Below are 26,001 nucleotides of genomic sequence, written 5' to 3'. Positions count from 1 at the left end.
ATTCCTTTAGTCCAGTGAGGTGTAACACATTTAAAAGTCTTTGGTTACCAGCTTTGGCACAATCTGCTATTGCCTTTAACTGCCATTCATGAAGTGGAAAATAAAATTGTGCATTCACTAGTACATTTTCTCAGTCGATCTGCAGTAAACTGTCACAAACCTCCTGAACACAGGCAGGGATTTTTTTTCCCCCCTAAATATAGTTTTCCAAGGTGCTGCTTCTCTTATGAAGCTGTATGCGATGACAGTAGCTGTGCTTTAAGTTCCTATATCCCCCGAGAACCCTGACTTGCTTTCCTTATTCAGGTCAGATTTCAACTGAAACCAACATGAATTTGGCCTCAATAACTTCCACAGGATCAAGGTCTGTTTTGGTACAGGATTAAGCCTACTACTGATGAACAAACTCACTGCCAGTAAAGGACTTTTCCTTTTTTATAATCTCTATTCTTTGGCCCAGCACCAAAAAGACCTTTCTAAATAGCAGGATAGGTTACGGAATCACAGAATCACAGAATTGTAGGGGTTGGAAGGGATCTCAAGAGAGCATTGTGTCCAACCTCCCTGCCAAAGCAAGTTCCCTAGAGCAGGTTGCCCAGGTAGGCGTCCAAACGGGCCTTGAATATGTCCAGGGGAGATTCCACAACCTCTGTGGGCAGCCTGTTCCAGTGCTCCGTCACCCTCACCATGAAGAAGTTCTTTCGCATGTTGGTGCGGAACTTCCTGTGCTCCATCTTGTGGCCATTGCTCCTTGTCCTGTCCCCACAGACCACTGAAAAGAGGTTGGCCAAATCCCTCTGTCTCCCACACTTCAAGTATTTATAAACATTGGTAAGATCCCCTCTCAGTCTTCTTTTCTCAAGGCTGAACATACCCAGGTCTCTCAACCTTTCCTCACAGGGAAGATGCTCTAGGCCCCATATAATATTTGTGGCACTCCGCTGGACTCTTTCCAGGAGATACTTGTCTTTCTTGTACCGGGGAGCCTAGAAGAGGACACAGTACTCCAGGTGAGGCCTGACCAGGGCAGAGTAGAGGGGGAGGATCACCTCCCTTGACCTGCTGGCCACGTTCCTTTTAATGCATACCAGGATCCTGTTGGCCTTCTTGGCCACAGGGGCACAGTGCTGGCTCATGGCCAACCTGTTGTCCACCAGGACCCCCAGGTCCTTCTCCTCAGAGCTCCTCTCCAGCAGGTCGCCCCCCAGCCTGTACTGATACATGCGGCTGTTCCTTCACAGGTGCAGGACTCTACACTTGCTCTTGTTAAACCTCATTTGGTTTCTTCCTACCCATCTCTCCAGCCTGTCCACGTCTCGCTGAATGGCAGCACAGCCCTCTGGTGTGTTGGTCACTCCTCCCAGCTTTGTGTCATCAGCATACTTGCTGAGGGTGGACACTATTCCTTCATCAAGGTCGTCGATGAAGATGTTGAACAAGACCGGACACAGCACTGACCCCTGGGGAACACCGCTAGTCACAGTAGTCCAGGAGTCCCAAGGGGGAGTCTTTGAAGCAAAGACTGAAGCAAAGAAGGCATTCACTGTCTCCACTTTCTCAGCATTCCCTGTTACCAGGACACAAATGCCAGGTTGCCACATGGATGTTTGTCCTTAGATGCAATCATGTCACATTTCCTAAAAACAGTATGAATTACAGCCAGGCCATTCTAGGCTTTTATAAATAACTCAGCAGCTTAACCAAATGTTTTTGTTTTATAATTACTGATTAAATTTAGAATTCAGCATTAGATCTGTGATATCCTGTGTTCTCTGATACCTCTGATTTCCGTGTGTTAAAACACGAAAAAGTGCAGCTGACAACACTTCTAGGCCTAGCAAGCATTTGATGAGACAATTTGCTCATTTAGTTACGCTGAAAGATTTAGTTTTGTATTTATGTGGAATGAGTACTCTGATGCGTTTGGCCTCTCTTCCTAGTATCATCAACTCCAACTCCTGGCTCCACACAGGTCTACCCAAAAATTCAGACCATATGACTAAGTGCACAGTCCAAACACTTCTTGAATTCTGACAGGCTAGGTGCTGTGACTACATAGCTGGGGAGTCTGTTCCAGTGCGCGACAGCACACCTCTCAGTGAAGAACCTCTTTCTGATGTCCAGCCTAAACCTCCCTTGTCACAGCTTGACACCATTGCCTCGAGTCCTATTGCTGCACCTCACTTTTGTTCTTTTCCATAAAGAATAGAATGAAATTATCTAAAAAAATGTTAAAAATAAACTCAGGGCACAGGATGGGAGGTGGAGGGCAGTCCCTGTGGCCAAGGGGCAGTCTTTCTCTCTGGCAAGCCAAATGGCCCGGTGGAGCCAGCCTCAGAAAAGGGGCCCTCAGCCCCCCCTAACCCTCCTCCTTGTCCATGTGAGGGCATCTTCCAGGCCACTTCCAACACAGCTGCCTTTGGCCATGTGTGGGCCACTCCATCAGAGAGGCTTACCGAGCTCACAGTGGCCACCACTGCCCCACCCCTGCTCCAGGTCCTATAAACCAGGACCCCTGCAGCTGGACCACCACTCGCTGAGCTTCTAGGCACTCTGACAGCCAGCTTGTGTGGCAGGAAGAAGTCCAGAAGCAGTAAGGCGAGAGGCAGGCCTCCTCGGTGTGAGGGGACAGCAATGCAGTCCAAGGAAGCACCGAGAATGAAGGCACCTAATGAGAAGTGTCATGGGCAGAGGGGTAGCACCTGTGGCACAACTGACACCAGTGCCGAGGTACCTCTGGCACACAGCCCACAGACACTTACAAGCGGTACCACTGGCACCGCAACGACACGGGGAACAGGCTGCCCCCTCAGCCACACAGCGATAGGGGGCCTGGGCCTTCCCAGTGGCACAACAGAGGTGTGGGGTGAAGGCAGGAGCGTCAGGCAGACAGCCACAGGGAGCAGAGGCCTGCCCATAGTCCAGAACACAGTGTGGTACCCAGCCGTGGCTGTAAAGCAGACGGCAGCATCAAACCCACAGATGGAAATCAGCCAGACAGTGGCATGGGACCTGGGGGTGGAACTGGGTGACCCCCTGGTTCGGCACCCTGGCCTGAAAACATTCTGGATGGAAGGCATCCCATTTGGGCAGTCCCGGGCAAGGAGTGGCTTGTCCTTTTGCCAAACACTGTGGGGCCCATGCAGGTGGATCCACCAGCAGATGTGGAGGAACCAATGGAAGTGGATCCACCTTGGCCAGATCAGACCTGTGGCTACCCTGGCATGTCTTCACTCTCTGTCATCTGAGCCCACCAACAGCATCGCAGCACTGCCTGGAGAGCTCCCTACTCGTCACGCAGGCTCCATCACAAGCATTAGCTTGGACCTGCCAAACACCACAGACATCCTGCAGGCTTACCTGCAAGATGTCCCGGCAATTAACAACTCTGTTGCCAATTCTCAGGGGTTGTGTGAGTGCTTCTTTCCTATCCCCCAGCCCTTGTGCAAGAGGTGGCATCCCTTCTGTACGGAGCCTTGAGGAAGAGCATGAGAGAGGAGCCAGCTTCTTTTGGGCTGCTGTGCTGGGGTGACAGGAGGAGTCCCTGAGGGCCACCATGCTCCTTTAACATTTGTGAAAATAGACTGAGGGGTAAAAATAGTAGTGTGTAAGCAATTATAGGTGCCTAATTTCTTATATTAGGAGTGAGTTTCTATACCTGAGTAATTGACAACGACAGACATGGAGAAGGCTGAGAACTCAACAATTTCTTTGCCTCTGTCTGCACTGGTAGACGGGCTTCCCAAGTCTTTAATTTCCCTGAACCCATAGATGGAGGTTGGGGGATCAAAGTCCCACCCACTGTAAGTGAAGAGCAGGTTCAAGACCACCAGATGAATTTGAACAGGTACAAGTCTAAGGGACCTGATGACATGAATCCCAGAGTCCTGAGGGAACTGGCTGATGTAGCTGCCAAGCCTCTCTCCGTCACAGCTGAAATGCACTGACAGTTGGGCAATGTCCCTTGTGAGTGGAAAAAGGGAAATGTCATGCCCCTACTCTTCAACAATTAAAACAAAGAATTGAACAATGAGCACTACTCTTCAACAGTTAAAACAACTAGGAGACATTTCTTCTTGGAAAGAGTGGTCAGGCATTGGAACAGGTTGCCCAGGGAAGTGGTCAAGTCACCGTCCCTGGGGGTGTTGAAGGAAATCATAGAATCATAGAACATCCCGAACTGGAAGGGACCCACAAGGACCATTGAGTCCAACTCCTGGCTGCACACAGGTCTACCCACAAGTTCATACCATATGACTAAGTTCACAGTCCAAATGCTCCTTAAACTCTGAGGCTTGGTGCTGTGACTACAGCCCTGGGGAGCCTGTTCCAGCGTGCAACAACTCTCTTGGTGAAGAACCTCTTCCTGATATCCAGCCTGAACCTCCCCTGTTGCAGTTTGACACCATTCCCTCGGGTCCTATCGCTGGTCACTAAAGAGAACAGGTCAGTGCCTGCCCCTCCACTGCCCCTCGTGAGGAAGCTGTATCTCCCCTCAGCCTCCTCTTCTCCAGGCTGAACAGGCCAAGTGATCTCGGCCTCTTCTCATACGTCTTCCCCTCTAGGCCCTTCACCATCTTTGTAGCCAAGGGAAGGTTGGGCCTGGTGCATAGGGACATGGTTTAGTGGGTGACGTTGGTAGTAGGGTGATGGTTGGGCCAGATGATCTTGAAGGTCTTTTCTAGCCTTAATGTTTCTATGGTTCCATCTGAAGTGATGAATGGATTATTGTTTCACACCATGGTTTATTCATCTGCTGTTGACAAGAACACAGTGTACCTTTCAATAGTCTCTGCTGGCCACAGAAAACACACATCTCCTTCCCGTACACTGTCTCCAAGGCAGCAGCTCCAGTTTTGGGTCAGCCCAGCCCCCAGCTACACCCAGGTCCTGTCCCAGAGGCAGGAGGCCAGAGGAGCATCCGGCCCTCCTCGGGGCAGAGCTGGGCTGCGACTTGGGGGAAGGCTGGACGTGGTGCTTAGGGACGTGGTGCTTAGGGACGCGGTGCTTAGGGACGCGGTGCTTAGGGACGTGTGTTTGTGAGTGACACCGGCGGTGGTGGGCTTGGACCAGACGCTCTCGGGGGTCTTTTCCAGCCCTAACGACTGCGTGGCTGGTCACAGGCAGGACCCAACCCCGCCGCCATGACACCTCCTCGGGCTGGGAGGTGGGGGCGTGGCCGCGCCTCCCCCCGCCCCGTGACGCCACCGGCGCGCGCGCCCCTCCCCTCCCCTCGCCTCCCCTCCCCTTAGGCCCCTCCCTCCCGGTGGCGTCACGGTGGCGCGGCTGCGCCTCCCCCCCGCTCCCTCCCCGCTCGTGACGTCGGCGCGTCCCGCGGCGGCGGCAGGTGGCGGAGCGGCGCGCGCCGGGCCCGGCCCGACCCGACCCTGCGGGTGAGTCCCCGGCGGCGGCACCCGGGGGGGGAGAGGGGGGCTCCAACGGTCACCAACGATCACCAACGGTTACCAACGGCCGCGCTCCCCCCCCCCACTTCCCACCTCCTCCCCGCGGCGGGGCCGGGCTGTGCGAGGCCCGGAACAAAAGGGCAGGCCCCGGGGTGCCGGCGGGGCTCCCCCCGTGCCCGGCAGCGCCGTGGGGAGGGAGGCGGCGGCCGGCGGCGGGGCCCGGGGAGGCGGCGGTGGCGGTGCGGGCCCTGCGCGGCCCCTCGCCGGTGCCGCTTTGCTGTGAGCCCAGCCCGCGGTCCTGTGCGGTGAACCGTGCCCCCGGTGATCGCGAGGGGAGGGCGCTGCGAAAAGTTGTGCCTTTGTCGGGTCTGTGGTAGGAGAAACGCAGCCTCCCCTACCGCAGGGCACTGCTGGAAACAGGCCTTGAAGTGCCTCCCAAAACGCATCGCCAAAAGCGACCTGCCGTGACAGCGCCCAGCGCCCGCTACGAAGCCCTGGGATCGATTTGGCCGCTTTGAGTTAATCTCAAATCCCCTGTGCTGGCGAGAGCCCGCTTGGCAGCGCCGTGCGGCTGATGCTGTGGTTGCTGTCCGAGGGAATCAAAGTGCCGATTGTTTAAATCCCCACAGTGCGGAATCTGTGCGGGGAGAAAGGAAAAAGTTCTTTTTGTTTCCTCCCAAACCCGCTGCAGCAGTTGGGGTGTCAGTCATGCCGCTGTCATTTGCTGAGAGGGATGGAACTGCAGGGTTTCAAGGGAGTTTGAATGCTGGGCTCTTGGAAATGGTGGAAGAAAAAACCTTTATTGGAATTGATTTTCCCCCCCTCCTTTTTCTGTGCATCTCTCTGTTTAGAGATGTTCCTGCGCTTACTTTGTGTTTCCAAAGCATTGATAACTTCAGATGAACCCAGTCTTGCTTTGTTTCCCTACGGCAGCTTTGACACTATCGTTTTGTTTGAGAAAGAAGCTAATATTTTGCTCTCTTAAATAAAATGAAATATTTACTTCAAATTCAGTGCTCCAATTGTAGCATAGGACAAGAAACTCACTTTGAATAAATATGCAGCAGTTCAATAGCAAAATGGTTGACTGTTCTGCACTTGACTATTTTTCTGTGGTTTAGTTCTAAATCTATACAAGGTGTGTTTTTTTTTTGTGTTTTTTTTTTTTGTTTTTTTTTTAATTAATGTGTAATGGCACTGCATAAGGGATGACAGGGAAGTTGAGCCCTCATGACATCTCTAATTTCCCAGAGATACTCTAAGAAAGAGGTACAGAGAAGTCACCGTGGACAGGAGACAGGTTATTTATCTGCTGTGGATTGCCTGGTGATGGTTTGAAAAACACCTGAAAGGCTCAGTACCTTTAGCTGACACTACGTTGACAATAACAGGCCTTCAGCTGGGAGAATGAGTTTTTTTCCCTCACCTTATTAAAAAAAAAAAAAAAAAAAGGCAAAAATCTTCCCTTCTTTCTTTCCCCAGTGTTTGGCTGATGGTGGCTGGTAGGGAGGGACAGAGTTCTATCCCCTGCTTCCACCTCCTTCCACCCCGCCTTCCCCAGGAATCGAGGTATGAGATAGGGAGCTTGATGGAAACAGTCAAGTACTAAACTACATAAAAGCATTTACCGTTTTTATTTTGTAGTGCTGCACCCGTTGATTTTTCAGCATATGGGGACACAAAGGATTACCTTGTGGTAACTATTCTAAGTAATCTGCAGAGTGCTGCAGAATTTATCATTTGAGGCAGGATTTAAATAAGGCTGTAGGTAACACCACATTTACATTCAGGAGCTGGCTTCTTAAATATGTGCATTTCTGGAATACTTTTTTTTTAATTATTGTTGCTGTTTTTCTTTTCACTCTGGTCTCCAAAGCAAAAGAAAAATGGGGAAAAAAAAAGTAGTTTGGGCTCTGATAGGTTACTGGGAACCTGATGGGTAGCAGTTAACTGACAAGAAAGGTTTTGTTCCATCTTGGTTTAGTAAAAGCTCGACGTTTTTTCAAAGAAGACCTGGGGTCACTGTTGGATGGTAGCTCAGGTAGGAGGTCAGCCACTTTGGAGTCATAAAGCTGCATGGAAGAGGCTGGCACAACTTCTCCCAGCAAGCGTCCCTGGAGACTTCCAAGGGAACAAAGAGCAGTCAGATACTGCCTGAGCCTCAGTGTGGGAGGAGCTGCTGGCCAGCTGCTGATGCCAGGTCGAAGCCCTTGCTCCTCCTGGGTGCTGGGATTGTCCTGCATCCATTGCGTGCTGAATGCACGTTTCAAAATCCACGTGTGATGGGACGTGTGGGTTTAGTCAGTGGGGAAGGGACTCTTGGAGGTTGCCACAGTTAGCGTAACTCCCCGTACAAGGTGCTCGTCTAACGTAGGCAGTTAATTGCTACGTAGAGAACATGGCTCTTAGCCACTTAACTTCAAAGAAGCAGAGTCCGGGAAAGGGTGTGTGTAACCACCAGTGTCTTTTATCCCGTTTTGTATAGTTTTCATGACTGGCTTATTACATAAATAACAACGTAATGAAGAGTAGAGGTTACCTGAAGTCAGTTTGTGAACTAGTTCTTTTTAAGAGCTGTGCAGCATTTAGAAAGTTGCCTTACCATAATCCCATAATTATGCCCTAATTGGATTCTTCCCAGTATAATTACATGCATCGTAAATGTGCGTACATTTTTTTTTTAATAGGAAATCTGTCAGAGCTGACCCAGCGTCCTTCTCCCATCTCCACGTAACATTTGGTCTCAGAATGCTCCACCTCTGACAGTGGATTAGAGGAGGTAGCAGAAGGAATAGAAAGCCAGGGTCTGAGCTGAAGGGCTGGGCACCACACCCACAGCATCGAGCTTGTTGCAACCATCTCTTTGATCATAGCAAACACGGTATTTGGTGTGAGTGGATTAGTAGAGCCAAAATTTCAGTGTGATTGCAGCTCTCCATTTCAGATTAATGTGTGAAGAAAGGGGAAGTTGCTGGATTGATGAGGGGAGAAGCATCTCCCTTTTGAAGGGGTGCTAGGACAAGTAGATAGGCATGTTCATTTTTGCATTTTTCCTTTTGAATGTTTGCTAAAAATAGCTGGACTGAATGCTACGTGGAGCTCAGCTATAAGGAAAATAACACGTTTGAGTAATTTATCTTACACTGGAGTCATCTGAACATTTCAATCTGACATTATTCGTGATAAATGTTCAGTCATTTGATGGACCATAGCACAGAACACCGTAATACTAAATGCTCCATGTTCTTTCTGAGACTTACCACTCCTTGACTTTGCTCTAGTCTGTGCATAAATCTGATCTGCACCATGTTTACACCAAAATGATTCTTTCCTTGAGCAAATTGAAATCAAATACGTGACATTCTTGGGTCTGCTTCAAAGCATTCATAAGATATTTTGCAGCAACTGAAAATTGTAATTCAAAATGCCTGAGAAACATCTTGAAAGCTACAGCCCAGAAGAGAGGAAGATACAGCTGTATGGCTCACCAGTCTTTCTAAAAATACTTTCTGTAACTAAGGGTGGCTCTTTCAGGTTGAGACCTTCCTGTTTAGAGCTTGAGAATGGGACAGTGAAATCTTGGTGGTCTCCCTGCTCTCGCCCAGTTTGCAGATTCCTACCTGCCTACTGTAGAGTTATTTAGGTAATTGTTAAGACACTGGTTTCCAGAGACTGTTCTGTATTTATGAAATGAATTGGTTCAAATTCTGGCTGGTGACATACTGCAAAATGTATTTTGGCTGACATTAACTGGTAGCCTGAAGAGGGGCATGTTACCTCAGAGTTGCGGAGCCTGAACTGCACCCTTGTCCTCTTTTTCAGAGATCACATGTATTTGTTTCAGGATTGAACCTCAGAAGTGCTTGGTACTTCATAAAGAGGGCCGTAAGCTGCAGACTGCTTGAAATGTGGACAGGACCTAGGGAAATCACCTGTTTGCATGCATTGTTTTCTCCTCAAACATCCCAAAACAGCCCTTGTTTACAGACAAGATACAAAGCTGGATAGGCCTTTGGGATAATATGATATGGCTCTTTTTAGATACAGGTTTAGGATGCTGTTGTTACTTGTTAAACTCTCTGAAAACAGGAAGTCATTTACTAGAGATTAAATATGCACAAACATAACATACTCCTAACTTTAGTCTTGTTTCTCATTTTGTCTACATGGTTACTTTATGGAAATGAGGCATTAACTTCAGATATGATAAGATAATTGCCTTTTATAATACTTTAGAAAAAGGTAATTTGCATAAGTTAGACATCAGAATAATAGACATCAAACTGTAGGGCAAAATTGGCAATTGCAAAAAACGCAACAATGTCTGATGGTGTCTGCATCAAGTAAATTAAAGGATAGTTATTTCTTTTCTGTAACAGGACCATAGCATTGGGTTTTGTTCACTCATACCTGCGTACAATGCTGTTGTAATGGTGATACTGTTTGCTTTCCATTAGTGTGCAGAGAAGCTGAAACGCTGCAGTGTACCGTTGGGCAGGACAGACAAGGAATGAGCCAGCCTTGGGAAAGAGGACCTGCCATCCTAGCTGGAGCCATCTGAAGAGAGGACATCTTAGTCTCGTGGCATGCGTCAGTAGAAATTACTCTGAGAAAGTAAGCTGCTGTTGTTTTGTTAATGGACTTGCATGTGCCAGCTCGTTGACAAACTGCTTAGTTGTAGCTGGAATTTGACCTGGAGTCCGAAAAATTACTGTTTTGGGGTAGGGTTATGGGAATTTACTTGCTCTTTGGACAGAGTCCCAGAAGGCCTAGGGAATTTTCATATAGTTTTTATACAGTACCTATTCCATACTTTGTGTGTTGATGAAGGCACTCTAGGCTATGCGTCCTAAGCTTACCAAATGAAATGTAGGTTTTAATATTAATTAAAAAAAGAGAGAGATAATAGAAGTGAGATCTGCCAAGATTGTAGACCAGCTCCTTCACAGTTGGCTTTAGGCTATATTTATGTTAAAATGTAGCATTCAGATGCTTGTTGATCCCTTTTTTATATCTGATGATCCAAATACTTCAAATAATTTTATTTTTAGAACCTGTCACTGATTTTAATTTATTCGATAATGTAATTTTCCCTGTTAGCCAAAATTAATAAAGTAACCCGGCTCTCCAAAAAACAGAGCTTAGTATTTGAAAACCATTTTAATATGAATCCTTTTTTGATTAAATCTTGTTATAAAATATTACTGTTAATTTCAGGGAAAATACTCTGCGCTCAGATTTGTTTAGTTATTAATGCCATGAAGCTGGAATGAATGTGCTCCCACAGCCATAACTTAGCAGAATAGCAGCTCTAGATGTTTTTCCTCTTTTCCAAAGGGCTTACCTGTTCAATAAAAATCTACATATATATGCCCTAGTACTAATTTATAGACAAACTCTATGAACTAGATCTGATACTTAAAAAGATAAACAATAAAGGATTAATTAGTATGTTCTTTTAGAAACAAAAAGTGAGAGCCTCAGTTCAGTTGATCTAAATCTTTAAATGCATAATTGTCCTGCATTCTGAGCACATGCAACTGCAGTTGTGCTTGTCTTTTATTAAAAGTTTTATGTTGCAGGTAGTGCTTGGTTAGAGATAAGGGTATTCCTCTAGTTTTATTAATTTTACAAATACTATCTTCCTCTAATTCATTAAAAATTACTTTAAGACTTTCAAAATAAGGCATTTATTCCTCCTTTCCGTTCATATGCTACATTATTAGCTTGATCTAGTAAGGAATCAAAGAACCTTCAAATTAAAAGGTGACATATTGAGCACAGCTCAGATATTAATGAGAACTCTCACACTGCTTTTTGTTTACTCATGATACAGCGTAATACATTTACTCATGATAGTAACAATACCAGAATTTGATTTGTCAAAATGGGTTTCATTTTTAATCCCAGCAGTCTCCAAATTCTTAATTATTATACACAAATTATATAGAAGTTACTTATCTTCATGTTGTTTTTATCTTTTCTTTGAAGAGGATAACCTTATAAAATGTATTTAGGGAAAAGAAGCCTTTTGTAAAACTGTAGCATGGAAATAAAAATCTCAGCTGCTGTGCCTTTCTGCTCAGTAGTATGTCATTATGGGAACACTTGAAAATTCAGATCTTTTTTCCTCAGCCATGGTTGGCACAAATTAATCAATACATGGATTTCTCTTTCAGCTCTTCTGTTGTGAGATAGTGTTTCACTTGTATTCGTGGGTATTCTGAAATCTGAATAGCTTTTATTCTCTCCTTTTTCTAATAAGTTTCTCGTCATAAAAACCTAGTTTTGGTGTAAAGTTCTGCTTCCAAATATAACCTGGAAAGTGTGAAGTTGCCAGGGAGCAACTAGTTCACAGCACTTTTAGAATGTGTCTCACACGTAGATGTGCACAATAAAGACAATTACCAGGTGGTAATGCTGTCTGTATCTGCACGCTGACTGAAGAGCTAGTATGCATATTTGTTCTTAATCTCAGAGAAGGAAATTCAGATACAAAGGTGGACACAATTATATGCCACTTCAGAAAAAAATATATGAACAGTAGAGCTTAAAAAACCCGACTTGATTAAAAAATCAGATTAAAGAAAGGCATTGCTCTTTCGAGGGGAAATTACAGTAACAAAAGGGAATGGGTAGCATATAGAGATACATTATTGTAAAGATAAATATAGACACAGAAGCATAAATCTTTTTTTTTTTCTAATCCCAGCATGCGTTCATAAGATGTATAAAGCAGTGGAAGCTTTTACTGTAACACGAGGGATTTTCTCTTGAGGTAATGTGTTTTACTAGAAATATGTCTAATACTGGAACAGGCTGTCCAGGGAGGTTGTGATACCACCATCCTTGCAGGTTTCAAAAAAGTCAGTTAGACAAAGCCATGACTGATCAGATCTGATACTGGTGGTAGTGCCATGTGGAGCTGGAATCTGGGCTCCTGTGACCTCCAATGGTCCCTTCTGTCCCACCCTTCTGTGATGCCTTTGGATGAACTATTCTCTGCTGTTTGTGCAAAGAGGACTAGTTATACTGAAAGGCTATTTTGCTGAGTGTCAGCCCCGTGCTGCCAAATTCCTTGGAGATTTAAAATGAAGAAGGCACATTTTTAGGCCCCATTCCCCCAAAGCCCACTCTTCTCCCTCGTTTGGTATCTATTGGTTTGTTTTGATGAGAATAAAAGAGAACATAAAAGGAAAATAACCATGAAAAAGACTGTGAAAGATTGCCATAGGTAAAATGTAGTCTAGCAGGCATTTTTATTGTCTAGGCTAGAATATTTTGCCTATTGAAATCCTATAAAATGCTAGAGTAACATTGTAGTTGCTTACAAAATTTCTGTTTAATAACAGAGATAGTACATGGCCAGAAAAGGCACAGGCAGTGACTTCACAAACAATCATGGCTGCGTATTTCATCTCCTGTGATAGATACACTGCCCCTTCTGCTTGGCTGGAACAATTCCTTTTGAGGTACCCTCAGCTAGATCAGCAAGTTCACCTGTTTTTTAGGAAAGAGAAATACAGGATAGCTTTTGAAAAAGCCACCTGTCTTCAAATCCAGTTCCTCCTGTAGCCCTGTGGTTGTTACGAGCCCTGTCTGAGGGCTGGTATGCTGTGGTGACTAAGAAACAGCAAGTGGGAATACTCCAGCCTGGTTCTGCTGCTGGGCATATTTTGTACTATGGAAAGCTAGCCTGAAGTACTGTTCTGGTAATCCCCTAGTCAAACTGATGATCACCAGTACTGTACAGATGGATTGTTTTGTGGGTAGGTCACCTCTTGAGAAAAGAATCATAGCCTCTTCAGATTTTCTGAGGAGGCTCCAAAATAACAGGCTGGCTGGACACTTTGTAGTACCTTTAGGCTGCATGAAGCTAGCTGATGAGCACTGCTTCAGGAAAAGGACAGGAAATTCCAAAGTTTGGCATGGTACTGTGTTAAAAATGAAACAAAAGATTAAAGATCAGCAACTGGGGGGGGGGGGGGTAGAAATCTACCAAAATTCAGCTTAGTTTGTTGACTCAGAAAACAGAGTGTTAACCTATCACTTACTTCAGAAGTTGAGCTTCATAAATGATACCTCATCTTAACGCAAGGCAAGTGTCTCATTCTGTGGATGGTGAGGTAAGGTGCCAGTTTAGGTTGACACAGTAAACTGATTTACATCTCTTTGATCTTCTGCAGGATGGCTGGCTGTGGTGAAATAGATCATTCGATCAACATGCTTCCCACAAACAGGAAGACAAATGAGTCATGTGCTAATGCAGCACCTCCCCTGACAGTCCCTGAATGTGCTATCTGTCTGCAAACGTGTGTCCATCCAGTAAGTCTGCCTTGTAAACATGTCTTCTGCTATCTGTGTGTGAAGGGAGCTTCTTGGCTTGGGAAACGATGTGCACTCTGCCGGCAGGAGATTCCAGAGGATTTTCTCGACAAGCCAACCTTATTATCACCGGAAGAACTCAAAGCAGCAAGCAGAGGCAACGGAGAGTATGCTTGGTACTATGAAGGTAGAAATGGTTGGTGGCAGTATGATGAACGTACCAGCAGAGAGCTGGAAGATGCCTTTTCCAAAGGTAAAAAGAGCACTGAAATGCTGATCGCTGGGTTTTTATACGTAGCAGATCTTGAAAATATGGTTCAGTATAGGAGAAACGAGCATGGACGCCGCAGGAAAATAAAACGGGACATTATAGATATTCCAAAGAAGGGAGTGGCTGGGCTTAGGTTGGACTGTGACGCTAACACTGTCAACCTGGCAAGGGAGAGCTCCGCTGATGGTGCAGACAGCACAGCGACCCCGGGGGCTTCAGCCGTACAGCCCCTGGTAGCTGTTTCTGCTAGGCCCCTGCCGTCACTCGATGGTCAGCTGATGAGTCCTTCAACACCATCGCCTGATGCAAGCACTTCTCTAGAAAACTCTTTTGCCCAGTTGCAAATAAATGGAGACAGTATGGCCGAAAGGAGCCATAGGGGAGAGGGGGAGGAAGACCATGAATCGTCATCATCTGGTAGGGTGCCAGCCCCTGACGCCTCCGTGGAGGAGACCGAATCGGATGCTAGCAGCGATAGCGAGGATGTGTCTGCCCACCTCCAGCAACAGTCATCCTCTGCCCAGCAGAGACACTTGAATGCCAACGCAAACCAGTCAGGAGCGGATAGACCAGTCGCAGGGGGAGGGGTGGTAAACGCAAGTGTAAGGTCTAGAAGGCCGGATGGACAGTGCACAGTCACTGAAGTTTAAATCTGGAGCCATGCGATTGAAAAACTCAGTCCCGTATCTGTAAATTTTCTGTCCACATTGGCATTGCACTCAAACCTAGCAGTGTGTTTGGTGGGAGGGTGGGGTGAAGGGGAGAACCAGATCTGGCCTAACTTAAGTCTCTTTAACGTGTCTCAGCTGGAAGACTAAGTGTAAGAAACTGGGTCATCCTGTTAATGGTTTGAAAGCTGCTTAGCAATACCCAGTTTTCTTGAAAATGTCTTGTGTTTATTTTGTAGCATCTTCCCCTTGGAGATACTCGGTCCCTTTTTGGCCAATGTATATCTACTGTACAACTTGAATTGTTTTCATTATCTGACTGTTGCATTAAGTGTCTTACTACTTTCTGCATGGATTGATGTATGAAAAGAACACTAAAGCAATGTGGGAGCAGGCAAGATGTTGGGTGTGAGCAGGATGCTTAATTTAATGTGAGAAAAAATAGATGTGAGTTTGGAGTTAAAATGTGTTTTTACTAGACAAAGAGCAATCACTTACCTTCCTTCAATGGAAATGTAAAAATGCTGTTAACTTTCGTTGCAAATTCTTACCTATACACTTCATGGCATTTTCATGGGCTTTGCCATCTAGTCCTTGTAGTTCTGTTTTTGAGGTCTTTCTTGATCTGTCTCGTTTTTGTTACGGAATTTATAATTTAATAAAACTACATTTTACCAGTAACAATCTTAGATATGTCTCCAGTTTAATTGAACTTCACTGGAGGAACTTTAAAGAAAACCATCATGAAACAGCTTCCTGTGTTTGCTGAACGGGAGGATTGGTTTTGAGTGCTAAGTTCTTAACATCCCTGACTGACCGTGTCTCAAACAACACTGTAGGAGTGTGCCTTTCTAAAGGAAAATCCCGAGTTACAGGCTTAATGTTTACACAGGCTTAATGCTCCTCAGTTGAAGAGCTGATCAACTCACTTCACTGTTATGGTAGACAAAACTATCAGTCATTTATTAACAGCAGAAACATTGAAATAAAAGAGCATGAATAATCAAACCCGACCTCAAGGTAAAGAACACATGTTAAGGAATACATTGCTATTTATCTTTTCTCCATAGCAAAACTAGCAGCACAGAAAAGATAACTGTGGGCTTGTATTAGAAATACATATCCTGGATACTGCATCTCCTAGTTTCTACAAACGTCAAGAGTACAATATCTTTTTTTTTTCCCTATGGCAGTTATGGTGGTTGGTCATCTGTTGATTTGGCTTAATCTTTAAAACAAAGGTAATTAAATTCCAATTCTTAGTGCATATATCCCAGAATAGAAAGGGCCAATAGCTGAAATGTAATTATTTCAAATTGTGATAGAAAAGGTGCTAAAAATGGTAGTCTTAAGCTTCTAAGATGTTTTCCTTACTATAACAATGGCTGAAATAAATGTGTATTCATGGATAAAGCTGTGCAAGTTTTCCAGTTTCTGCGGTTTATTTTTGCCTGCAAGGTGAGACAGTCCAGGGAACAAAGGAATTGACACAGGAGGCTTAGATGGAATAAGGAGTATTACTTTCTTACCACTTAATAGTTCCAAAAGGAGATAAGCCAGTACTGTGATTGGAAGGAAAGAACTTGGATTGTCTTTTCTTCCATTTGTTAGTTGTCACCTGCCTTTTTTCTTTCTAGTTAGCATGCAATGGCTCTAATCAAAATCTAACTGTGCTGTAAAAACACACAGTAAGAATGCTTCTGATAATCGCGTGCATTTCATTTAACACGAGGTTATGTACTGTTACAGCAAGATGCAAAATACAAGACTTGCTATATATGCTCAATTTGAGGACTTTCAGCACAAATAACATACGGTGAATTTTATTAGTGCTTATCCATGGGGGTTCTTGACCAAAGTAGAGGCAAACCTCCGAACACCCATGACGCTGCCTTTGGCTCCTGCTGGCTGACAGCAGCTGTGAATTACTGAAATTAGTTAAAGTAAGGCTGGTAAGTGCTTAACAGCTAATCATCAGAGTGGCAAATACACACCCTAGATCAAGCTAGGAAGACATAGTAACCAGTAATTCCCATCTCACATTTAAATCATTACCATCAGTAGGATATTTGTTCTCTATTTTAGCCAGGCTACAGCCACACTGCATTATACCTTTTTCTGTAACTCTATGCATTACACGATCTTTCAACTTGTAGAAAATAACTATAGAAACGCAGAGTGGAGAGGAAAGAGGATATTAAAATACTATAAAATCTGTACTGCATCTCTTTGGTTCCAGAACAGATAGCTACAGATACAGGACTCTTCCAGCACAGTAAAAAAACACCCAGCAAACCACGCATTCAGGAAGAACACCTCGGTTGCCCATTTGGTAAGTATATTCCTGCGGCAAATACGGGAAAGTATCAGCATTGCTAAAAGTGATCCCCAGCGTGACCGTATCAGGCGATTGAACGCTTAGCTCAGAATCCACACCCCCATTAAGTACTCGGGGTGTCCCAATACACAGAGGCAAGGAACAAGACAGGCGTTTCACAATGTAATGTGAAACCTCGTTTGCTGAGGAGGGAGCTGGCAAACTAGCCCCTAGGAAATAGAAAAGCTAGCGCTCCATTTAATTAGGAGGCTGGGAGGATCAATTTTGAACATGGATTTCTAATTCATTCTGTGCATTTAGCGCATGTTTGGTTTTAGGTCATTTCTTAAGGGGAACAAAAGAGTAAAGCTTGTAGTATTTAATAAATTGTAATATATATATTATATATATATATATAAAATAAATGCCTAAATGCCTATTAGCTGCTGGTTACAGGTATTTGTCACTGTAAGATGATAATACAGTGATGTATGAAACTGGGCATTTAGGTTTGCAATTGCTAAAATGGGACTCCATTTTATCTCTGGAGCCCTTGTAATACCACTCATGGTAATTTAGTTAGACTGGTTTTCATAATAAGGGCTACACTTGCTTTTAAGACAGAAAAAAAATAACAATAGAATACAGTATTAGGCTGAGCACAAAAATCCTTGATCAAAACAAACACCTATAATTACCTTGAGAATCTCCTATAGCAGCATTTGGTATGTTTGTGATTCCAACAGATCAGAGGACAAAATGAGTTTCTGTAACCTTTTCTGAAAGTGTCTTAGCCATTTCTAGCACCAGTTAATTATTTGTGCTGTCAAACACTGTATCAAACACTGGCTTTGATACAAATCAGAGAGGATAGCTGGAGAAATGCACTTGCTGAAATGAGAAGTAAACTCATTGTCTACAGATTGAACTGGAAAAAGGTCCCCAGTAGATACACATACTAAGTTACACTTACTGTCAGCATATGTCTAGTTCAAAACGCACAAGTAAAACAGGCTGCTTTTCTGCTACAGTTCCCTCCCTTTCAAATGTGTATCACGCAGTTCGCAGAATATGCTATTGGACCTTATAGTCTGACACCCAAAAAATAAAAATATTCAAGGGTCTTGTTCAGGTTCTAATATTCACACCATTTTAAAAAACAATCACAATGTTAGTAATGGCAAATTTATTCTTGTTGCTACAAAAGACCTAACTATCTATCTGCCATTGAAAGTACTTTTTTTTTTTTTTTTTGACTAATAACAAAATGATGTGCTATTGCTTCAAAAAGTTGAATAGGAATTGGGTAAGCATGGAGTGAAACACGCTCTGAAAGTTCAGTGATGTTGGCAGTCTGGAATCCCTCATGAATCTTGATGAGCTTCATGAAAAGCACATCAGCTATATTACTAAATAGTTAAGTTTTGCCTTACTATATTAAAACAACATTACCTCCTAAGTTATGGGTTTGAAATCCAGGAGAGAATCCAGCAGCACTGGACTAACAGTGAGCTGTTAGATAAAAAAGAAGGGTGGAGCACCAAACAGACCACTACCCTCTCCCCTGTTCCCATTCCTATCTAACTAGGAAGTAAACATTGAATGTTATTGTTGGGGAAGAGAGGTTTGAAATCTTCCAACAGTTTCAGGTGCAACGGCAGAAAGGAAGGATCAACAGGACAGGGTAAGTTGCTTATCTTTTTTGAGGAGCCAGCTCAGAACACATCCCTTCCTTCAGCATTGCTTCAGGCTATACATGCTCCCCACTGCTAAAACCATATAGTAAAATACCCAGCGGAGCATAGCATATGCTCAAAAGCTTTAGAATCTTAGCAGGCAATCCAAGCCTAATTCCCATCGTTAATCTGCCCCAAGATCCTCACTGTCTCAAACTCAGTAATTCTGCCACACTGTAGATACTGTAACATGGATTTCCCTGCAAGGAATCACCTCATTTTCCTAAGGGAGCTTGTACCACATACCTGTTAGTTATGCCTGGTCACAGCAAGAATGCACATCAATGCAAAACATCCCAGAGTTTCCTCCTTAATATGCTCCCTTGCGGGGGGGACATGGGTCCCAGGCTCAGGTATCAACCCTGCTTAATTTAGAGACAAGTTCCTTCTAATCAACAATACAGGAAACTCTCAGTCATGTATATGTCTGCACATTTTTGCTACTAAAGATATTTAATTTTAAACCAAGAATCATCTCCCAAAGCAGGGACTCAGTCTCAGTTTCTAATTTCTAAAGAAAAAACTCTCCCCACTGAGTTATCTGGTTATTCACACAGTCACTGGCATGGATATCGAGTTCCAAGTTGTCTGGTCTTTCACAGCCCAAATATGCCCTGTGAGTAAAAGTACTTTAAACGGAAGAAAAATCCTTCCAGAACACTGAAGTACTGAGACCATCCAGTCAACAAAATACCATCTGGGAGCATTACGCATCATGGCTTTCTAAGATTTCAACTAGATTTTAAGTGAATAATCAGGTCAGCAGCTTTGCACGTGCTCCGTGTCAGATCCAGGCTGTGGGAATGTGCAGATGCATATGTATGATCTCTGTTCCCAAAGCAATCAGTAGACACCTAAATGCACTTAAAGATTTGGATCCATGTCAGTGAACAAGGGCTACAAGCTCTTCAATGAGCTAGAGCTGCTTCTATAAAACAATTGCCATTAAAAATGACATATCACTTTCTTAGCAATTATACCCAGAACTGACTGAAGATGAAAAAAGAAAAAAATATCATCTCAGTAGTTACCATCCCTTCAAAGTTGCTTTAAGACACTGACAACATGCTTGGGCACTCAGGTTTTCCAGCTTTAGGTGCACCTGCTCTGTAAATAAATAAACCTCTCATCTCTCATTTCCATACCAGTTAGAAAAACAAAATTAACTCCAAAGAAAATAATCTTCAACCTCATTCCAAAAGAATTATAGTTCTACTCTCAGCACGGTATTTACCTTTACATACTAATTTCACTAATCTCCATTCAGTGGGTGATTAGAACAGTAAATTTTCTGGCAATTCCTCTGCGGTTGCACACCAAATATGTCTGCCAGACACAAACGACAGGAATGTTAAGAACTTGTTCATTTAAACTGGCATTAAATGATTCAGTTTTAACACCAGTTTCAGTGAAAGCTTTGCAAAATACCAAGAACATTCCTTGCGCATTGCCCATCATTTGTGTTTTGGCCTTCTAACCAGTGCCTGCAAATTGGCAGGCCCACCCCACACAGTTCCAAAAATGTCCTTCTCTGTCCTTAAGGCATCTTCCAGAGGTAGCTCTCTTCCTGCTGTGACCACCTGTTTCGCAGCCCGAATCACACTAGCTGGACCCTCCGTGTACTGACTCAGCCAGGCTCGAGCTTCTTCCAGGGATCCGCTTTCCTCCGGGGACAGCAAGGTCTCCTCCGAAAGCCCGAGGCGCAGCGCTCTTTCGGGGTCCACCTTGAGGGCCCCGCTCAGCAGCCGGAGGGCAGCCCTGCTGCCCACGATTCGCACCAGCCTGGCGGCTCCTCCCCAGCCGGGAACCAGCCCCATGTGCTTATGGACGAATCGAATTTCGCTGCCAGGCGTCATTAACCTGTCAATGGAAAAACAAACACATTCAGAGGTCAGTCTCTGCACTGACTTTAGCTTTCAGCTCTTTGGCGTTCACTTCTCCATTTCCTCCTCCCCGCTGCTTCCAAAGGATAATCACAGAATCATTAGGGTTGGAAAAGACCTCCAAGATCATCTGATCCAACCATCCCCCTGCCACCACCATCACCCACTGAACCATGTCCCTAAGTGCCACGTCCAACCTTTAAATGCAACCTGGCAGCATGATAATTAGAGCCAGAGCTGTAATACCTTAATTTTTACATCACCCGGTGACTTCAGCTGCAGCTCTTGGCCCTTCTCAAAATGAGACCTGTAGACTGCCACAAGTAAAGGTGCTTAGTGCCCACACCAATCCCCGTAGTCTGTTCAAAAAAGTGTTTGAAAGCAGAATTGCAGAGATGAGAGAGTGCATTACACTGACAGTACTAGCACTGTCCCTCTAATTCATGCCTAAAGCAACAGAGTTTTGGCTAAACTACTGCACAAAGCTCATTTCTTGAGGGGATGCATCATGCTCGTCTTAGTATTGATATGCACTAGGGGAGTTCTGGCAGCACTGTTGTGCTTGATTATAGTTTTGTTGTTGTTGTTGCTCTATTGTAGAGGGTCTGCCTGAGCTTGATTTTCTAACTACTCACTACAGTACGGGATGTCAGGATGGATCTTCTATTTACGACTCCCAGCATGTAACAGAATTGCTTTCTATCTATGCCTTATACCGTGTAACACAATTGCTCCTCTCCAGAAGACAGCCGCTTTCCTGTTTTCAAAGATTTCACATCTTTGCTTCATTTCTGCAGTCTGTCACCTCCCCTGTTGAAGACCTCACCTTAGGGTTGATTAAGCTGTCTCCCTGGAGGAGCTCTGCTCTGCTGCAGCGGGCTGTACTCTCTCCTCAGTGTTCATATTGGCACATTAAGTTAGCGGAAAAAGCCTCTCAAAATAGAAACACACAGAGCAGATGTATAGAAGCAGACCAGTACTTGCTCTTTCTCAAGATGTTCCGTGGCGTGGTTAGCCGCTGCCGCCTCCAAGACAAGGGATGGAAATTACACTTGTGAAGTAGATTAGCTTCCACCCAAGCACTAATTGGCTTTCTGAAGATAGATCGTGTAATACTGAGATACACACTCAAGTCTGTTTCCTAACAACAGAGTTTTCCGTAATAAAAATACCAAGGTGAACAGCTTTAAAAAGGGAAGAAAAAGAAAACCTTTAAAAATGCAACTACTACCGGGAGCTCACAGTTCCCCAATCTGCTCAGTTATTGTTAATTATAAGGTGTTGTGTGTTTTTTTTTTTCTTAACCAGAGCATTATCAGCATTCATGATGTAATATAAAGCGCCAGGGCTGAAGAGCTTACACTTTATCCCAGTCCCAACACAATGCACAAAGGCAACAGCTGACACGCCAGATTGCATGAAAGCCATTTTGTAGAGATAGCGGAGGAAGGTTATGTGACAAAAGGAAGAGAACAGAGCATTGCAGGGGAGGAAAGGTTTTTAGCGAACATGAGCAAGTGCTTCCCAAATGCAGCAAATGCCAGGGAGTTCAGGTCCCTTCTCTTCAAAAGGAAGGTTTGGCAGGAATTCCAAAATTCCTTTATTGGCTCAGCTTACTTTTGCTGACACCCAATGTCCCACTGGGAAAAACAGGAATGAAAATATTATTTAGGATTTAATTCTAGCTGTGCTGAGCAACTTAAAGCATTAAAAAAAGAGTGGTCATATGCATCTAGTCACGTGAGGCTAGACAATCTGTAGGCAGTCTCGTAACACAGCAGCAATAGATCAGTAAGACAGTGTTGTATTTGTTGAATACAACAAATTGATTTCCCAGATTGTCCCAGGCACTTGTGTTCGGGCCTTACAGACAACTTTTTCAGTGGAAAATGCATGGATTCATCTGGGAAGCTCTCTCAACGTAGTTGAAAGTGCACACGTGAAGTCAAATTTTACATTAGAAAAACAACCAATCCCTCAGTACCAACAAGAAAAAGGCTAAAATAATTTTCTGTATAGAAAATGGTATGTTACCCTGCTCAGTCATCACTTCAGTGAAAATGGAACCAAAGATGCAGAAAGGAAAATAAATGGTTGACAGCGAAATCCACAGAGAGCCTTGTCAGGCTGCAGCTTCCAGGATCTCATGGGAATTCCCCTCTCCCTAAAATGCACCTTTCAACAAGCTCCTCAGAGAATAAATGGTGGTCAGTAAAAGATGCTAAGGTAGTCTCTGGCTGTCTTCAAACTCCAGAAAGATATCTGTGTTTTTTTCAGGCTTTTCAGCTACAAATCCTCTCCTTAGTTATTCCACTTCCTACAGAAACCACCCATCATGCTCTCCATCAGTTACGTTGCCCCCTTGCAGTCCCTATGCCCAGGGAAGCAAAGGAGACCTGAGCTCATTCCAGGAGGCCTTAAATGCTGCTGCTCAGCTCGCCTGGGACCAGCCTCAGGACATCACCAGCTGCAGCCCTGCATAAATATTTCCCCTTTTTTATTCTGTGAAAGGGGCTGAGTCTATCTTCTGAGACATGACGAATCTGATCTACTATTAGATAAATTTATGTAAGAAAAGTACATCAAACACTGCTAAGTACAAAGATGTAGAAATTAAAAAGCTGAAAAGACAGAAGCACCATTCTATTCTTGAGCTGCTCGTAGGTTATTCATCTAGTACTGGCCTTGTCTGAGACAGGAGAGTAGATGAATACAAAACGAGGCTCTGATTTGACGCAGTGTGCCTGTACTTGTCTTCCAGGTCAAGAGAATTAAAATCTGGGTCTCCTATAACCCAGGGGAAGGTCGTATCACAGGGCTCCTGGACACACGCCCTCCCTGGACCAAGAAAAAAAAAAAACAAAAATCTGTTGCATGACACTGCTGAAAGAAACGTTTATCAAACCTAATTCACACACAGTGTAACTGAAGACCTTACAAGCAGAGAAACAGCCTTCAGAAATGTGAAGGGCAGTGAAATCCTCACGTCTTAAAATGGAGAAGAAAGCTTAAGGTAACATAAGCACTGAAGTGCAGCAGAAGCCTTCTGCGAGAACATTATAATTCCACGTTACAAACACTGCAGCACCCCTAGGAAGAAAGCACAGCTACCATGGGAAGCATCCAATTTTGGGTTAGTCATCTGAAGCAAACAAGAACTACAGCAAATGTTCCTGCTGTATATTTTAAAATGTTCCCAGATTCAGTAAATGTTACAAACCCTTCACCTTTGATGGAGGATTCCTTCACTCTGACATTTCCTTGCGCCCACGAACTGCTGACTGTCACATCACCTCCCTGACAATGCATCTGAAAAAACACCTCGCTTGCCATTAACAGCACAACCTAACAAACCCCATATTTAAAGAGGCCTGCCAGCTCCCTCAAAGGCAGCACTCCTTGTGAGCAAGTGGCAGTGCTTTCCTGTGCTAAAGTACCTTCCAGCTACTTGAAGCCGGGGCACACACAATGAAGGCTGAAAAGATAATGCAAACAAAAATGTACTTTCTCAGTTTTTTGAATCTGCTTTTTATAGCGCTCGTGTTACTGACCTGTTCCAACAGGTATAATCAGTCCCTTGGGCAGAACAAAGATGATATTAAGGTCTGTGCTGGCTCTTGCTTCCTCGTTTCCTAGACTTCTTGGGTCTGAATTAAATTCTGACAAGGCAAGGGCACTAATGACAAATGCCATCTTCTATTTTACGCCTTTTAAAAGCTTTTACTGCTATGCTTCTGAAAGCCACGATGCAAAGAAGGATGCCTACAATACTAGATGTGTTGTCAACAACCTGGATTTCATTCCCATCCCTGTTTGGCTCCCAGTGTCACGTAAGGACACAGCTCCTTACCTCCAGTCTTCTTCTGTGATCTGGCATGACACGGACACATCACGGAGGGACGCAGCCAGTATCACACAGTGCTGCAGCACCTGGTTCTCAGCTATGGTTATTCTGGAGCAGGCAGCCAGAGCTGCAGGAGATGACTTTCATCTCTCTCACAGATACGTTGGCCTCCTGCAGCCTCCCACTGCTCGCTCTCGAACCAACAGCCAACACAAGTAATGGACAAAGCATGTGCCTTTGGGTCATGTAAGTTCTTTCATTAAATCTACCACCTTCCTCTATACATTTTGGCAACTTTATGTAATAACTCTATAAAATTTGGTAAATCTATAACCAACACACACACAAAAAAAAAAAAGCAGCGTCAAAGGCCTTAGGATGCAATTAAAAGGCATCCGTACATTTAGCACACTGTACAGAAAGAGAAATATACAATATAACAACATATAATAGAATTAGGTATTCAAATACAATTGGACATTTTTGCAAAAGGTAGATGCTAGACACCCAGACACACAAAAAGCAGCAGTCATGGACAGCCACACATGTATTTTGGCTGACTGTCCATCACTCAGTGAAACCAGCAGAATATAATATTGATATCTAAGGCTTTCAACCAACCATCCAAACCACACACACATGTACTTTAAGAATAGCAAAAGAGAGGTATTAAAGAAAGAATAAAATTACCAAGAAAATAGTAACAGAAAGAAGGTAATCAAGGGCCACACATTTATTTTAACCAGCAAACACCAGAAGAACCAAGTTGATGCACAATTCAGTCGCAAACTTTTCCAATGTCTACATTTTCCTAATACACTCATCAATATGCCATCAGCTTAATTAACTCTTGTTAAATTAAGCAACAGCCGTGCCATGCTGACAGGTGGCTACAACAGCTTTTTAAAATAAGCACTGCTGGGGAGTGAAAGTTACAGACTTTGTTAGAGGTCATACCGTACATTATCTGTGGCTGGTGTTAATCATGCAAATGGAAGTTGTTTTGCCAGGTGGGCATGAAACTTTGATGACCTTGCTTGCAAGTGACAAAAGGTCGCATGTAACTAGTTTAGGATTTTCCAACTGTGCTTGGAAACTACCTGGACAACCAGCAGTTGCAGCAGGTCTCAAATCCACACTAAGTAAGAAATCCCATGTCTATTGTCCACTTCTTCCCTGTCCTACTGCAGCTTCTCAACACTCAAAATACAATCCCTGCCCCACCGCTTCATCTGCACATTGCACCCATCCTCTCATTCTATCTTCCTAATGCTTCTTCGTCACCCCAAGTGGCACAGGAGATCCCCGTACTGGTGGTGGGTCCTTGCAGCAAGCGACTGGTGACTCAGGCAACAGGCAGAGTTACACAAGTAATATCCATAATCCAACTTTCCTTCTCCACTTGCTGATGCATGCAAAACCCACCAAAAAAAAAATAAAATTAAAAAAGAGTGCTACTCTGAAACACAAAGTGCTGCTGAACGCAAGCAATAGACAGGGTGGTTTTACTCAGCTAAGGTATTATTTGTAACCGTAAGCGAAAACAAAGCAA

The 26,001-nt window shown here is 44.2% G+C and overlaps 2 protein-coding genes across 8 annotated transcripts in view; one reads left to right on the top strand and one right to left on the bottom strand.

The window, feature by feature from the left end:
- Positions 1-5,234: 5,234 nt before the first annotated feature.
- Positions 5,235-15,358, top strand: RNF146 (ring finger protein 146). 5 transcript variants are annotated; one of them, XM_027454579.3, is made up of 4 exons: positions 5,235-5,393; positions 9,863-10,019; positions 12,118-12,183; positions 13,592-15,358. In XM_027454579.3, the coding sequence occupies exon 4, from the start codon at positions 13,593-13,595 to the stop codon at positions 14,649-14,651; it is 1,059 nt and encodes a 352-aa protein (XP_027310380.2). In that variant the 5' UTR covers positions 5,235-5,393; positions 9,863-10,019; positions 12,118-12,183; position 13,592; the 3' UTR covers positions 14,652-15,358. The 5 variants fall into 5 exon arrangements, with proteins under 5 accessions (XP_027310380.2, XP_027310379.2, XP_071892132.1 ...); XM_027454578.3 differs by lacking the exon at positions 12,118-12,183; XM_005009593.6 differs by lacking the exons at positions 5,235-5,393; positions 12,118-12,183 and adding an exon at positions 7,293-7,605.
- A 247-nt stretch (positions 15,359-15,605) lies between these two features.
- The window catches only part of ECHDC1 (ethylmalonyl-CoA decarboxylase 1), a 41,597-nt gene continuing 31,201 nt past the window's right edge, over positions 15,606-26,001 (bottom strand). For all 3 annotated transcript variants that reach the window (XM_038176638.2, XM_038176639.2, XM_038176640.2), the window contains one exon: positions 15,606-20,582. In XM_038176638.2, the coding sequence (XP_038032566.2) occupies positions 20,177-20,582 (406 nt within the window). In that variant the 3' untranslated portion in view covers positions 15,606-20,176. The remainder of the gene's footprint in view (positions 20,583-26,001) is intronic.

The sequence above is a fragment of the Anas platyrhynchos genome, chromosome 3, assembly GCF_047663525.1.
Source record: "Anas platyrhynchos isolate ZD024472 breed Pekin duck chromosome 3, IASCAAS_PekinDuck_T2T, whole genome shotgun sequence".
In the NCBI taxonomy this organism is placed as follows: Eukaryota; Metazoa; Chordata; class Aves; order Anseriformes; family Anatidae; genus Anas; species Anas platyrhynchos.
Note: the sequence above shows the minus strand (reverse complement) of the source record. Positions and strands in the feature narration are given on the sequence as shown.